The sequence below is a fragment of the Mustela erminea genome, unplaced genomic scaffold (genome assembly GCF_009829155.1).
Source record: "Mustela erminea isolate mMusErm1 unplaced genomic scaffold, mMusErm1.Pri scaffold_39_arrow_ctg1, whole genome shotgun sequence".
NCBI lineage: Eukaryota > Metazoa > Chordata > Mammalia > Carnivora > Mustelidae > Mustela > Mustela erminea.
Genome location: NW_022476399.1, coordinates 172604 through 189118, shown reverse-complemented (window position 1 = coordinate 189118; position 16515 = coordinate 172604). Strand labels below are relative to the sequence as shown.

Sequence of the window (16515 nt, the reverse complement as noted above, 5' to 3'; positions counted from 1 at the left end):
TGTAATCATCTCAATGTAGACATGTTACCAACTACCCAAATGAAGCTCTGTTACTGATCTGACAGCCAGTCCTAGCCCACCAAACCCTACATGTACATGGGAAAGACATCAAAGAATTAGGAAAAGAGGTGGAGTGAGGAGACCCCTACCTTGGGCCATATATCTGTGTGGTTCAGAATCTCCATTCCCCCTTAGATACTCAAGAGGATCTTAGCCAAGATTGGGCTGGAAGTAGATGATATCACATTCCTATATGCTGTAAAAAGCCTTCCTCATGGCTCAAATGATTTTAAAACCTCTCAACAGCGGGGAGTGGGAAGTCGGGGTACAAAGTGGTGGGTATTATAGAGGGCACGAATTGCATGGAGCACTGGGTGTGGTACAAAAATAATGAATACTGTTATGCTGAAAATAAATAATAAATAAATTAAAAATAAATAAATAAATAAGAGAACAAAAAAATTAGAAAGAAAGAAAGAAAGAACTAAAGAAAGAAAGAAAGAAAGAAAACCTGAAGTATGCTAGTTCATGCAATTAAACAAATCATCAAAAAAACTGCTCGTGATTCTCTTGAACCCTCTATTTTAATATGCTTTTCTAAACAACTCCCAATATCCTGTGTCCTTCATTCCTTCCCATGTGTGTGTCCTTCATTTCTGTAATCCATCTTTAGCTAACTTATCATATGCCCAAATATTCTGACATATTTTCTAAAACTCTTATTCCTATCCAACCCAGTGTTGTTATTCTTGAAAGCTGGCCTCTCCTGCCAATTCCTTCCTTACGCACCTTCACTGTGTTCACTAGACCAACTCCCCATCTTTCTATTATTAAAACATTCTCCTATTAAGATGAGAAAAAAAGGGGAAACCTGAATGTAATCTCATTTCTGTCACTTATATCCAAATAAGTTACTTTAAACTCTTTTGCATTTCAAATTCTCCTTTTAAATAATCACTTGGTGAGAATGTTAAACACAGGTTGTAGTACCAGAGAGTATTTTGATTAGTTCATCTCTAAGATGTCCTAAAATCCTGAAATTCTATGTGCTTTTGATTTTGTCTACAGAAAAACAGAGAATACTTAGCTGACAGAAATGGAAAAAATGAAATAAAAGAAACACCAAGAAAAGCAGAGAAGAAAGAAAAAAGAAAAAAAAAAACAAGAAAAGATTATAGAAAAGTCAACAGAGAAAAGTAAAAAAATCTACAAAAAAAAAGAAAAAGCTTCAAGATCAAGGGAACTAGCCTAAAGGAAAAACTAGAGTGGGAAGTCAGTAAACAGAGAATCTTTTAGAAATATCCTCTAAAGAGATGATAAAATTAATTAACGTATCAAGGCCTACACCTAAATTACATATACATCACTTCTGGAAAATCATTCATCTCAAGGAGAGCAGACATCTCTATATCTAAGAACTTGCCTCATTAGGTATTGCTTATATAAAAGCTATGTACTATGGCCATAGGTAATGAGAGCCATTCTAAAATCTTTGACAGTAAAAACAAGAGACTAGTTGCCACTGCACTAATTACCCCTAGTTATCATTAGTTGTCAAATATATTAGGAAAAATGCTTGGACTAACATGGTCTCTTAGGAAAACACTAAATAAGCAAACACATTACTAAATTTGACTCTCTGAATTTATCTGACTAGGATCTGTACCTTAAATCCAGTGCTGCTGAGGGACAAAAGAATCGATGTGGGAGTCACGCAGGCTAACAGTCAAATCATGGGTCTACTACTCGGGTTTTTTTTTTTTTTTTACATTAAAGGATTCCTTTATAGTATGATACCCTCCTTAAACAGAAACACAATTCAAACATAAACACACTTGTAAAACTCTTTTTCTCTTAATCAAACCTTCGCTGACTACCACACTCAGCCACTAGCGGCATTTGGATGCAAAGGTTTCACTTGTGCTAATCTGGACAAGCCAAGGCAGAGACTCTGATTTAGAGACTTAACAGACACCCCTGCCAGTGGGCTCCTGCTGCTGTTGCTGCTGCTGCTTCCAGACAGCGCTGGTGGCATCTACTTAGGTTTTCTGCTTCCAGCTTCAGCTGGAATGTTTGCATATTTGTAGTGGTTTCCAAATGGCCTCTTCACTGATAAAGCCTTTTTTGGTGAAGGCTGAGATTCTGATTTCAGGGCAGCTGGAGCAGAGTCTCTTGAAGTAACTTCCAAAGTATCACGTTTAGATTTAGGTTTCTTCTCCTTTTTTTCAAATGGGGATTTTACCTTCACTTCTTTCTTTTTAATTTCTTCCACTTTTTTTTCTCCCAGAGTGAAGTTCGCATCATCATCTTCACTCTCCCTAAAATCAGACTCATCCTCAACTCTCCACCAGCGGTTCAGAGTCGTCAGCACTACTGCCATCACTGCCTTCCGAAAGAATCTTCCTCTGTTGTACCACAGCTTTTGATGCTGCTTTTCTTTTCCCTTGAGCACTGCACACATCATCTCCCTCGGTAAGCTTATCCAAATCTAAATCATCACTGGCTACACTGCAATCAGAGAGACGGGGAGCCTTAGTCATTGTCCCAATTTCACTGCTGCCACATTTTTTTGGTGCTTGTATCTTGAGCCTCTCCCACATCAATGGTGACCGCTGGAAGTTCCTTCACTGATAAAGCTAGTGCCACTTCTAAGTCTGGCTGGTAGAGTTCGTCACCTAAAGCCATCCTTTTTTAGGGGTTTTCTCTTGTAGTGGGATATCTTCTTTCTGGAGATTCTTCAGTTTAGGTTTCCTTGTTTCTAGTATTAACTATTTTGGTGTTGTTCTGGGCTTCTTATTCAAAGGTGTGGTTGCGGAAACAAAGTCATCATCGCTGCCAGAATTTTCAAACTGTGAGTAACTGACTAGTTTCTTATGCCTCACGGTGGGTACCATGGCTCCCTCCAAGACTGAAAATTCACAGCGTTCAAGCTCTTGTTAGCAGCAGTGGCGGTTTCTGGGTCTGCTACTCTTTAACTATAGAATCATAGGTCAATTAATCAGTGTTCCTGAACCACAGCTGACTAATTAATAAAAAAAATGGTGTCACTTATCTCTCGAATTCTCCTCTCGTGGTCCAGTAGCTGTTTGTCCCTCTTTTGCTCAGCTTCTTTATTCTCTGTCATTTGGTCTTCTATATCACTAATTCTTTCTTCTGCCTCATTTATTCTATCAGTGAGAGCCTCCATTTTTTATTGCACCTCATTAATAGCTTTTTTGATTTCAACTTGGTTAGATTTTAATTCTTTTATTTCTCCAGAAAGGGCTTTTATATCTCCCGAGAGGGTTTCTCTAATATCTTCCATGCCATTTTCGAGCCCGGCTAGAACCTTGAGAATTGTCATTCTGAACTCTAGATCAGACATACATGGGGGCTTAAGTGGGTAGAAGAAGAATCAATGAAACAAGATGGTATTGGGCGCCTGGCCTAAGCCGCTGCCTTTGGCTCAGGTCATGATCTCAGGTTCCTGGGATCGAGTCTCGCATCGGGCTCTCTGCTCAGCAGGGAGTCTGCTTCCCTCTCTCTCTCTCTGCCTGCCTCTCCATCTACTTGTGATTTCTCTCTGTCAAATAAATAAATAAATAAATAAAACCTTTAAACAAAAAAGATGGTATTGGGAGGGAGACAAACCATAAGTGACTCTTAATCTCACAAAACAAACTGAGGGTTGCTGGGGGAAGGGGGGTTGGGAGAAGGGGGTGGGATTATGGACATTGGGGAGGGTATGTGCTTTGGTGAGTGCTGTGAAGTGTGTAAACCTGGTGATTCACAGACCTGTACCCCTGGGGATAAAAATATATGTTTATAAAAAATCAAAAATTAAAAAAAAATAGGCTGTAACAGCACATCTACTTTGTGATGCTATTGTAATGACTATATAAGTAATAAATGTCAAGCACATAATATAGTGCCTAGCACACAGTAGAACTCTCAACAAATGCTTTTCTCTGCATTCCCTTGTTAACACAGAATTTGTAAAAAAAAAAAAAAAATCCACAAAAATCCTACCTGCTTATAAAGTATTCTTCAGAAGTCTTATTCGCTGTAAAGAAAAAAGCAAATTACATTTTAAATCAGCAACAGAGAAATACAGAATATTCAAAGTCTAAGACTGATGTTGTGTTAAAAAGTATTCTTCGGGACCATACCTGGCAACCACACTGGAGTGAATATTAATTATACTATTGGTAGGCAGTTAACTCGCTAAGAAATCTTACTTTCTCCTCTACCTTTACCAAATGGAAGAAAAGAATGGTATTTATCAGAATTTGATACCTACAAGTAGATGTTTATAATGACCACGATTTTAACCAAACCCTTGAGACTGACAGAAAATGGTGTCATTAGCAGAATCATCATCATAGACTGACAATGTCAGGATTCTTCTGGATTCTTCAGGACTTTCACTATGAGGCACAGTTAAAAGAGACTATACTTATTTCGCTGTAACACAACAGAACTTCTCCAGATCTCCAGCAGGGGCTGTTAAGTTTGGGGTGAAACACCTCATCACAAAGTCTGGTCTACAGCCACTCTACTTTGCAGCATGGCAAAACTTAGCAAACAGACTCTCTCTGGCCTTATTTCCAATTGCAAGGTAAGTATGAATGCTTTTAGTGATTTTAATGATTCTGGTTCTCTTGAGATGACCTATTTTCATTGCTGGAGAGTCTATCTGGATCCACCTCTTAGACCAGAATGGTACCAGTGATTTGGCTAGGTAGCAGGATATGATGTCATTGTTCTCAATATTCCCCACTATGTGACAAACGTCTGTAGAAATCACACTTTTTCAGTCTTTAAGGCATATGTCATCAGATCCTACACTGATGAACATAACAAAGGACAAAGATTATCTTGAATCACTATATTCAATTACCTTGGAATTTTAATTTTTTAAAAATTCAAGAAGATATCCACTGTATGATTGCAACTATATGACATTCTGGTAAAAGTAAAACTTTTTAAGTTAGGACTTCAGGGTTGTAGCAAGGGGAACAGGCACAGCACAGAGAAATTTTAAGGCAGTGAAACTATTCTATGTGATACCACATGATAGATACATGTCATCACACATTTGTTAAAACCCATAGAATGTAAAACACCAAGAATGAACCCTGATGTAAATTATGGACTGTGGACAATAAAGATGAGCTAATATAAATAAAACAATGTACCACTGTGGTTCAGGATGTTAGCAACAAGGAAGGCTACACGTGTAGAGGAACATGCGGTAAGTGGAAACTCTCTGTACTTTCTGCTATATTGCACAATGAACTTGAAAGTGCTGTAAAAAATAAGGCCTATTTACTGTGAAGGAAAAAAACAAAAGGTATCCATTGAGACTGCTAAGTGTTGGTACAAACCAGGTGATTTATCTAGTACTTATTACTTGATTTCCTTCCAGGAACCAGAATTTTGATATATGCTAGGAGGAAGATGCCTACATGATTATCACTTAAAGAAAATTTCAGGCACTGAGTATCTATAAGATTCTTGTATTGGCAGACAACATCTCACACGAGTTGTCATGATTTGATGCTGGAGGAATTAAGCACACCCATAGGCAGAGGATTCTTAGAAGCCTGCACTTGGCTTCCTCCAGACTTCACTCCAGGCACCTTTTCTCTGCTGATTTTGCTTTGTATCATTTCACCGTAATAAACCACAGGCATGCGTACAAATATGCTGAGACGTGAGAGTTCCTCCAGTGAATAACCAAACCTGGGTGTCATTTTGGGAGCCTCTAATACCGATGCATTATATGCAATTTTTATGATTAAGGTTGATGTTTTAAGACACGATTACAGTTAGAAAGTTATTTCACAGAACACCTTTCCTTGAATCTGTTTTTCTTAGTATTTGCCTGGGAGACTGCTGTATTTCTATATCCATTTGAATAAAGGCATAAAAGGAATAGATGAAATAATGTCAGAAAATAATGTGAAACAAGCAACAATCGTATTTTATTTTATTTTTTTTAAAGATTTTATTTATTTATTTGACAGACAGAGATCATAAGTAGGCAGAGAGGCAAGCAGAGAGAGAAGGGAAGCAAGCTCCCCGTAGAGCAAAGAGCCCAATATGGGGCTCGATCCCAAGACTCTGGGATCATGACCCGAGCCGAAGGCAGAGGCTTTAACCCACTGAGCCACCCAGGTGCCCCAACAATCGTATTTTAATTGGGAAAAAAAAGAGAATTCTGATGATTACCAATATGTCCTACAGTATAAAATTCCTATAAAAAAACTAAAAGGTCACATAAATTTTCTGCAACTAAATAGGGCTTAATCTATTGTAGTTATGAATCGATAAGGTAGCCGGGATAATTATAGAAAAATATATAACTATCATACTCAGTATAATAACACACTATTGGTTATAGAGTTTTTTTGTTTCCACTCATTTCCTTAATTTCTTATAGAATTAGAAACAGTTCATCTATTAAAGGCAGTTGTTGACAAACTGCTCAAAAACTCAGAAATACTACAGTCAAAATGTAGGATGAGTTATCCACTCCAGCCTGAAAATAGTGGATTTGATCTTTAGAGATCAACAGAACTCATTTGGGGGAAAACAAAGTGAGTTATCTTATATAGATAGGTGGTTAAAAACTTGTCAATCTAATTGGCCACATATTCTTGTTAAGGCACAGTTTACCAAATTCTGAAAAAATACAAAAGCATGTCACATTAAAATTTCCGATAATCCAGAAAATGCTTTCAATCTTGGCTAAATATCATCACTAACTCTGTCACTGTGGTACAGGTACAAAGAAGTTTACCATACGAAACAACAAAATATGAAATACATTTTAGATGGGGTAGCCTGTTACCTTTGAAGGAAATATACATATGGTAGAAATGTGTTCCAATAGTGATAGATTCCAAGACAGTTTTCCTTAGTGCTTTCATTACAGATGAAATTCTTTGGGACTTCATCGAAATCAAAAGCTTCTGCACAGCAAAGGAAACAGTCAAAAAAAACAAAGAGGCAACCCATGGAATGGGAGAAGATATTTGCAAATGACAGTATGGACAAAAGGTTGATATCCAGGATCTATAATGAACTCCTCAAACTCAACACACACAAAACAGACAATCATATCAAAAAATGGGCAGAAGATATGAACAGAGACTTCTCAATGAAGACATACAAATGGCTATCAGATACATGAAAAAATGCTCATCATCACTAGTCATCAGGGAGATACAAATTAAAACCACATTGAGATATCACCTTACACCAGTTAGAATGGCCAAAATTAACAAGAAAGGAAACAACATGTGTTGGAGGGGATATGGAGAAAGGGGAACCCTCTTACACTGTTGGTGTGAATGCAAGTTGGTTCAGCCTCTTTGGAGAACAGTGTGGAGATTCCTCAAGAAATTAAAAATAGAACTTCCCTATGACCCTGAAATTGCACTACTGGGTATTTATCCCAAAGATACAGATGTAGTGAAAAGAAGAGCCATCTGTACCCCTATGTTTATAGCAGCAATGGCCAACACGGTAGCCAAACTGTGGAAAGAACCAAGATGCCCTTCAACGGACGAATAGATAAGGAAGATGTGGTTCACATACACTATGGAGTATTATGCCTCCATCAGAAAGGATGAATACCCAACTTTTGTAGCAACATGGACGGGACTGGAAGAGATTATGCTGAGTGAAATAAGTCAAGCAGAGTCAGTCAATTATCTCATGGTTTCACTTATTTGTGGAGCATAACAAATAGCATGGAGGACATGGGGAGTTAGAGAGGAGAAGGGAGTTGGGGGAATTTGGAAGGGGAGATGAACAATGAGAGACTATGGACTCTAAAAAACAATCTGAGGGGTTTGAAGTGGCGGGGGGGGTAGAGGTTGGGGTACCAGGTAGTGGGTATTATAGAGGGCACGGATTGCATGGAGCACTGGGTGTGGTGCAAAAATAATGAATACTGTTTTTCTGAAAATAAATAAAAAATAAATTTTAAAAAATGAGCAGTAAAAGTAGAGATATCAGAAGAAGGCAAATGAAAGAGGATGGAGAGAGACAGCAATAACAAAAATAGTCCAGTGTTGACATGTTTTACTGACACAGAATCCCTGGCAAGTGAGAACTAGTATAGTCAGCATATCACCTTATATTTCCTCCTTGATATTATACTAATTTTCTGCAATAAAATACTTAGAAGGGGTCAGTTTCTCCCAAACTGCTCTGTGTAAAATATTTCTGATCAAAATTTAAAACTGTCAAAATACAGCTGCATCGTGATTCCATTTCAGAGATAGGGCCTGACAGTGACTTCCTGCCTATTGCTTCCAGATTGTGGCCCTAGTATTCATCCAGGAGAATGTACCAGGGACTTGAAGAAAAGCTCAAGTACCTCTAAACAAAAAAGGTAAGAAAGACAACACTTTTCCTCACACTTGACCCCTAGGTTTTGACAATTATGGGAAAATGTTGGCCAGTCTACTCACCAGGCTAGACCATTTCCCCTTGACCCTGTCCAGGTAGATACTGCAGTTAGCAAAAGTTAGGGAAGACCTTACTTGATGTGTTATTTTTCCATATTTGGACACAGAATGTACCAGTCACATAAATAACAGACCTTACAACTCAAAAATCGTTCTTTTACCATTTTTGGTAAGATCTTTTAAAAGTTAAATCCAACTTTTTAAAGTGATTTTATTTGATACAGTTAATACTCCATGAAATTTTTTTCCAAATTTTTCAACATTTCCTCTAATTCCTCATCCTAAGTTTCCCCAGCCACTTCTCAGTCTTCTCTACCAAGTCTTACACCTCCATCCACACTTTATATATTGGTATTCCCAGGCTTTGTTCACTGGCCTTAGTCTATTTCTATATGTTTTCCATCATGGACAAGCTCAATCTTTGTCCAAGCTATGACTTTGCCTAATAATTCTAATCAGTTTATTTCAAATAAGCACCTCCAAACTTGATGCTCTATCTCCAGCTAGAAACTCCTAGTATTCAATTATCCAATTACTAAAAATATACTACATGGATATTCCATCAAATTCAACATATACAGAAAATACCTGGTCTTCCCTATTCCCACTGCACGCCGATAAAGTCCTACTCATTCTTCATGGCCAGTTTAAATGTTAGTGCACAACCTTGAAATGTATGACTCTTCTAAGATTTCTTCTTACCCCTCCCCTTTTTTAAGATTTTATTTATTTATTTGACAGAGAGACACAGAGAGAGAGGGAACACAAGCAGAGGGAGTGGGAGAGTGAGAAGCAGGCTTCCCATGGAGCAGGGACCCCAATGTGGGGTTTTATCCCAGGACCTTGGGATCATGACCTGAGCGGAAGGCGGCTACTAAATAACTGAGCCACCCAGGCATCCCCCTCTCTCCTCTTTCTACATTCAATAATCATGAAACTGTATTAACTATACTTCTTTTCTCTCATTGCTTTATATTTCCCCTGCCACTGCCCTACACAAACATGAGCTCCTAACTGATGACTTCCAGAAGAAAAAAAAAAGCCATCAACTAATATTGTTATTTCTTAAATGAATAAAAAGTTTTTAAGCAAAACAAATGAGAAAGGGGGCACCTAGGTGACTCAGCTGAGCATCTGCCTTCACCTCAAGTCATGGTCTCAGGGTCCTGGGATCAAGCCCCATACCAGGCCCCCTGCTCAATGGGGAGTCTGCTTCTCCCTCTCCTTCTGCCCCTCTGCCCCACTTGTGCTCTCTCTCAAATAAATAAAATCTTTTGAAAAGTTTTAAATTTTTAAAAAATCAGAAAGATAAGGCCTAGAAAAAGAACAACATTGTAAATTGAATAAATTGAGCCTCCTGACTTTTTCAGTATAGAGGAGTGAACATTTCATAATGGACTGATACTAGACTAAGGAAATATAAGCGTCCTTTATCTTCCAATATCTTTACATGTTTTTTTTCCAATCTATCCTCCACATGAGGGGTGACCAAACTATGGCCACGGGCCAAGTCAGACCAGTCACGTGCCTGTGCCCCCATAAAACTTTATTTACAGAACCAGATGGTTGGCTCTTGCTATTCACCTACGTATTGCTACAGCTGCTTTAACACTATAGTGGTATTTGTAGTTGAAAAACCACAGGCCTAAAATATTCACTGCCTGGCCCTTTAGAGAAAAAGCTTGGTGATCACTAATTTGTGCCACAACCAGAAGGCCCTAATTCAAATCTAATCTTGTTACCCTTCTGCTTCACATTCTCCAGTGAGTCTCTGCATCAAGTACTGCTGGCTCCCTCCCCAATAACCATGCCGTAGTCTTCATTCTTGTTGGAAAACCACAACTTTATTTGGATATTTATTGTCCCAAACACAAAGAAGGTGCCCTTACCCCAGCTTCAAAAGGAAAAAGGATTATTCTAAGATAATCACAGTACCTGGTTTACCAGTGGCTGGTTTAGGAATAAGCATGTGATATAACCAAGCTTATGAGATGTTAGAGGAAAGTTGCTGCAAGCCTCTGAGTTTTCTTCCTATTTAAAAGAAACATATAGGGGTGCCTGGGTGGCTCAGTTGTTAAGCGTCAGCCTTCGGCTTGGGTCATGATTCGAGGGTCCTGGGATCCAGCCCCACATCAGGCTCTCTGCTCAGCAAGAGGCCTGCTTCTCCCTCTGCCGCATCCCCCTGCTTGTATTCCCTCTCTGTGTCAAATAAACAAACAAAATATTAAAAAAAAAGAAAAGAAACATATAAAGAAAAACAGTCCTTCCAGTCAATGGATATTGTCATGTGAGAATATGCCTCTAACTGTTGCTAATTAGCCAATCAGGAAAGGGCATAGAAAATATTGCCAACCTCAAAGCTAAAAAGAGACAACTGGGATCCTGGAGACATCACTGATCCATCAAAACAATTCTGGTTCCTACTGTTTTAGTCACTGTTTTGTTTGGTTTGCTTTTTTTAGATTTATTTATTTGAGAGAGAGTGAATGCATACTAGAGAGAGTGCACGAATGGGAGAATGGCAGAGGAAGAGAATCGTCAAGCAGACTCCATGCTGAGCACGGAGCCCTGTGGGATGTTGGGCTTGATCTCATGACCCATGAGACTGTGACCTGAGCTGAAACTAAGAGTCAATGCATAATGACTAAGCCACCCAGGTGGGCCTGTTTTAGTCACTATTATAAGTCACCTCTTATTTGCAGCTAAAAGCATTCGATCTGATAAATTTCCCAAGGTCTACAGGGTAAGATCTACACCTTTCCATGGTACTGAAAAACTTTCATTAGCTTGCCTTAGCTAAGTATTCACTCATTCCAACCATTCCCATAGCACACTTTCTACACCAGCAAAACTGAACTGCTCCTAAGTGCTCCGATGTTCACTCATACATCTGAGCGTCCGCACTGCTGTTCCCTCTGCAAAACATGTAATCTTGATGGATGTTCCTCCTGCCAAACATGGTTCTTCTGCTTATTTACCTGGCAAACTTACTACTCAGTCTGCATACTATTGACTTACATATTAAATACCAATAAAAACATAACAATGAGAATTATAAACATTAGGGGACTCTGGCACATACTAAGCATGGAATAAACTAAATAATAAAAATAAAATAGTAAAAATAGAGTAAATAATAAAAATGACAATGATAATAACAAACTTCTGGAGGGCAAGGATTGTGTTTTTTGAATGTTTGTATTCTACATCAGAGTAACAGTAGCTAAAAGACACTTGATAGTTATTTGCTAAGTGAACAAATGAAAATGAGTAAATTGCAAAATCAAACCAACCTACAGATTTTCTTTGATAAAAGTCTACGAAATTAAATGTTTCTTCATACATTTCAGATTGTACAATGCACTAGGTGCCACATCTAGGAAGCAATGGTAGCATTTTTGTTATTGTGAACCATTTTTGTGCTTTTATTATAATCTGTTGAGCCTCAGTTGCCCCATTTGAATTTTTATTATGATAATCTCTTTACTAATGGCAACAGAGTATCGTGTTCTAACAAAATTACACTATCCTGGGGCACCTGGGTGGCTCAGTGGGTTAAAGCCTCTGCCTTTGGCTCGGGACATGATCCCGGGTCCTGGGATCGAGCCCTGCATTGGGCTCTCTGCTCATCAAGGAGCCTGTTTCCCTTCCTCTCTCTGCCTGCCTCTCTGCCTACCTGTGATTTCTCTCTGTCAAGTAAATAAATAAAATCTTTAAAAAAAAATTACACTATCATGACAATTATGCAACAAACAGAAGAAAACATTGTTCTAATAAAGTCAACATATCTCATTCTCTTTTACTAATGAGAAATTAGTAAATAGTTGTTAATGGTGAGATCTTGTTGGTACAACAATATGTAAAACAACCTATGCTCCTCAAGGTGTTTCTTTTCTGATTTCTGTACCATAGACAGTTACCTTTAAAGAAAAAAAAAAAAAAAGACAGTCTCACTGGTATTGCTGCATACTAGCTAAGTTTTCCATTTCGTATTTTTTGCCATTTCTTTACGGTACCAGGAATGTATTGTAGAGTTCCCAGTTTTAAGGATAGCTCCTATTTTAATGAGACAAATCAGTATGTAATAATATTTACTAAATGTAATCCACTTGTAAAAATTAAAAGATCCATTTTCATAAAAAGTTCAATTTGTTTTAATATGCTTAAAGAGGAAGTATGAAACATACTAACTTAAAAATCTTTCTCTTATTTACACAAAGATACAAGGGATTTTAGGGGTCATGACTATAATAATGAATTTATTTTCAGACAATAATGCCTTATATTTTAAATTGCCTACAACTAAATTCCTTTTTTTGTTGTTGTTGTTCACACTAAGGTACTTTTTTTTTTAAGTTATGTTCAGTAGCCAGCATATACTACATCGTAAATTTCGGTTGTAGTGTTCAATGATTAATTAGCTGCGTATAACACCGAGTGCTCATCACAACACGTGCCCTCCTTAATACTCATCACCCAGTTCCCCCATACCCCAAGACCCTCCCTTTCATAACCCTCAGTTTATGTCCTGGAGTCCGGTCTCTCTCATGGCTTTGTTCCTATTTTTCATGACAGTATTTAAATTCTTAAATAATTCTGAATACTGGACTATAAAGAAAGATACTAATGCCCTTCAAGGGATGAATGGATAAAGAAGATGTGGTTCACATACACTATAGAGTGTTATGCCTCCATCAGAAAGGAAGAATACCCAACTTTTGTCGCAACATGGATGGGACTGGAAGAGATTATGCTCAGTGAAATAAGTCAAGCAGAGTCAGTCAATTATCTCATGGTTTCACTTATTTGTGGAGCATAACAAATAGCATGGAGGACATGGGGAGATACAAAGGAGAAGGGAGTTGGGGGAAATTGGAAGGGGAGGTGAACCATGAGAGAATATGGAAACTGAAAAACAATCTGAGGGTTTTGAAGGGGCGGGGGGGGGTGGGAGGTCGGGGTACCAGGTGGTGGATATTATAGAGGGCACGGATTGCATGGAGCACTGGGTGTGGTGCAAAAATAATGAATACTGTTATGCTGAAAATAAATAAAAAATAAATTAAAAAAGAGAGAGAGAGGCTGTCTTTTTTCCACTGTGTATTTTTTCCTCCTTTGTCGAAGATTATTTGCCCATAGAGTTGAGGGTCCATATCTGGTTTCTCTACTCTGTTCCATTGGTCTATGTGTCTGTTTTTATGTCAGTACCATGCTGTCTTCGTGATCACAGCTTTGTAGTAAAGCTTGAAATCAGGTAATGTGATGCAGCCAGTTTTGTTTTTCTTTTTCAACATTTCCTTAGCAATTTGTGGTCTCTTCTGATTCCATACAAATTTTAGGATTATTTGCTTCAGGTATTTGAAATATACTGGTGGAATTTTAATCGGAATGTCTTTCTGATTGCTCGAGGCAGTATAGACATTTTAACAATGTTTATTCTTCCTATCCAAGAGCATAGAATGGTCTTCCATCTTTTTGTGTCTTCTTCGAGTTCTTTCATGAGTATTCTGCAGTTCCCTGAGTAGAGATCCTTTACCTCTTTGGTTAGGTTTATTCCCAGGTATCTTATGGTTCTTGGTGCTATAGTAAATGGAATCGATTCTCTAATTTCCCTTTTTGTGTTTTCATTATTAGTGTATAAGAAAGCCACTGATTTCTGTACACTGACTTTGTATCCTGCCACATTACTGAATTGCTGTATGAGTTCTAGTAGTTTGGGGATGGAGTCTTTTGGGTTTTCCATATAAAGTATCATGTCATCTGCAAAGAGAGAGAGTTTGACTTCTTCATTGCCAATGTGGATACCTTTTATTTCTCTTTGTCTGATTGCTGTTGCTAGGACTTCTAATACTATGTTGAACAAGAGTGGTAAGAGTGGGCCTTCTTGTCGTGTTCCTGATCTCAACGGGAAGGCTATGAGCTTTTATTTTATTTTATTGAGCTTTTATTCAATTTTTATATTATTGAGCTTTTATTCAATTTTATTGAGGATTATATTTGCTGTGGGTTTTCCATAGATAGGTTTTATGAAGTTGAGGAATGTTCCCTCTCTCCCTATACTTTGAAGCGTCTTAATCAGGAATGGATGCTGGATTTTGTCAAATGCTTTTTCCTGCATCAATTGCGAGGACCATGTGGTTCTTCTCTCTTCTATTATTGATTTGCTCTATCACATTCATTGATTTGCGAATGTTGAACCATCCTTGCAACCCAGGGATGAATCCCACCTGGTCATGGTGGATAATCTTTTTAATGTGCTGTTGGATCTTATTTTCTAGGATCTTGTTGAGAATCTTAGCACCCATAATCATCAGTGATATCGGTCTGAAATTCTCTTTTTTGATGGGGTCTTTGCCAGCTTTGGGGATCAGGTTAATGCTGGCTTAAAGACAGTCTGTTCAATAAATGGTGCTGGGAGGGATGCCCGGGTGGCTCAGTTGGTTAAGCAGCTGCCTTCGGCTCAGGTCATGATCCCAGCATCCTGGGATCGAGTCCCACATCGGGCTCCTTGCTCAACAGGGAGCCTGCTTCTCCCTCTGCCTCTGCCTGCCATTCCGTCTGCCTGTGCTTGCTCTCTCTCTCCCTCTCTCTCTCTCTGTGATAAATAAATTAAAATCTTAAAAAAATAAAAAATAAAATAAATGGTGCTGGGAAAATTGGGCAGCTATATGTAGAAGAATGAAACTCAACCATTCTCTTACATCGTACACAAAGATAACCTCGAAGTGGATAAAAGACCTCAACATGAGACAGGAATCCATCAGAATCCTAGAGGAGAACATAGGCAGTAACCTCTTCAACACTGGCCACAGCAACTTCTTTTAAGATATGTCTCCAAAGGCAAAGGAAACACAAGTGCAAATGAAATTTTGGGACCTCATCAAAATCAAAAGCTTCTCCACAGCAAAGAAAACAGTCAACAAAACAGAGAGGCAACCCATGGAATGGGAGAAGATATTTGCAAATGACAGTACCCAGGATCTATAAAGAACTTCCCAAACTCAACACACACAAAACAGATAACCATATCAAAAACTGGGCAGAAGACATGAACAGACACTTCTCCAATGAAGACATACAGATGGCTATCAGACACATGAAAAAGTGTTCATCATCACTAGCCATCAGGGAGATTTAAATTAAAACCACATTGAGATACCACCTTACACCAGTTAGACTGGCCAAAATTAGCAAGATAAGAAACAACGTGTGTTGGAGAGCATGTGGAGGAAGGGGAACCTTCTTCCTCTGTTGGTGGGAATGCAAGTTGGTGCAGCCACTTTGCAGAACAGTGTGGAGGTTCCTTAAGAAATTAAAAATAGAGCTTCCCTATGACCCTGAAATTGCACTACTGGGTATTTACCCCAAAGATACACTTGTAGTGAAAAGAAGGGCCATCTGTACCCCAATGTTCATAGTAGAAATGGCCACAGTTATCAAACTGTGGAAAGAACCAAGATGCCCTTCAATGGATGAATGGATAAAGAAGATGTGGTCCATATTCACTATGGAGTATTATGCCTCCATCAGAAAGGATGAATACCCACCTTTTGTAGCAACATGGATGGGACTAGAAGAGATTATGCCAAGTGAAATCGTTCAAGCATAGAGAGTCAGTTATCATATGGTTTCACTTATTTGTGGAGCATAACAAATAACATGGAAGACATGGGGAGATGGAGAGGAGAAGGGAGTTGAGGGAAATTGGAGGGGGAGATGTACCATGAGAGACTATGGACTCTGAAAAACAATCTGATGGTTTTGAAGGTGCAGGGGGTGGGAGGTTGGGGGATCCAGGTGGTGGGTATTATGGAAGACACGTATTGCATGGAGCACTGGGTGGGGTGCTTACACAATGAATTCTGTTACACTGAAAAGAAATTTAAAAAATAATAGAAAGATATTAAGAAAGGAAAAAAAATAGGGGCCCCTGGGTGGCACAGTTGGGTAAGCATCTGCCTTCAGCTCAGGTCAAGATCCCTGGACCCTGGGATTGAGTCCCACATTGGGCTCCCACATTGCTCATTGAGAAATCAGCTTCTCCCTGTCCCTC

At 38.6% G+C, this 16515-nt stretch overlaps 1 protein-coding gene across 1 annotated transcript in view; it reads right to left on the bottom strand.

Moving 5' to 3' along the window:
* The window catches only part of LOC116583968 (putative ankyrin repeat domain-containing protein 19), a 40998-nt gene that overhangs the window by 9037 nt on the left and 15446 nt on the right, over positions 1-16515 (bottom strand). Inside the window, exons 7-8 of the mRNA XM_032331970.1 lie at positions 14127-14129; positions 4009-4042 (exon numbers count right to left, since the gene is read on the bottom strand). Coding sequence (XP_032187861.1) covers positions 4009-4042; positions 14127-14129 — 37 coding nt within the window. The remainder of the gene's footprint in view (positions 1-4008; positions 4043-14126; positions 14130-16515) is intronic.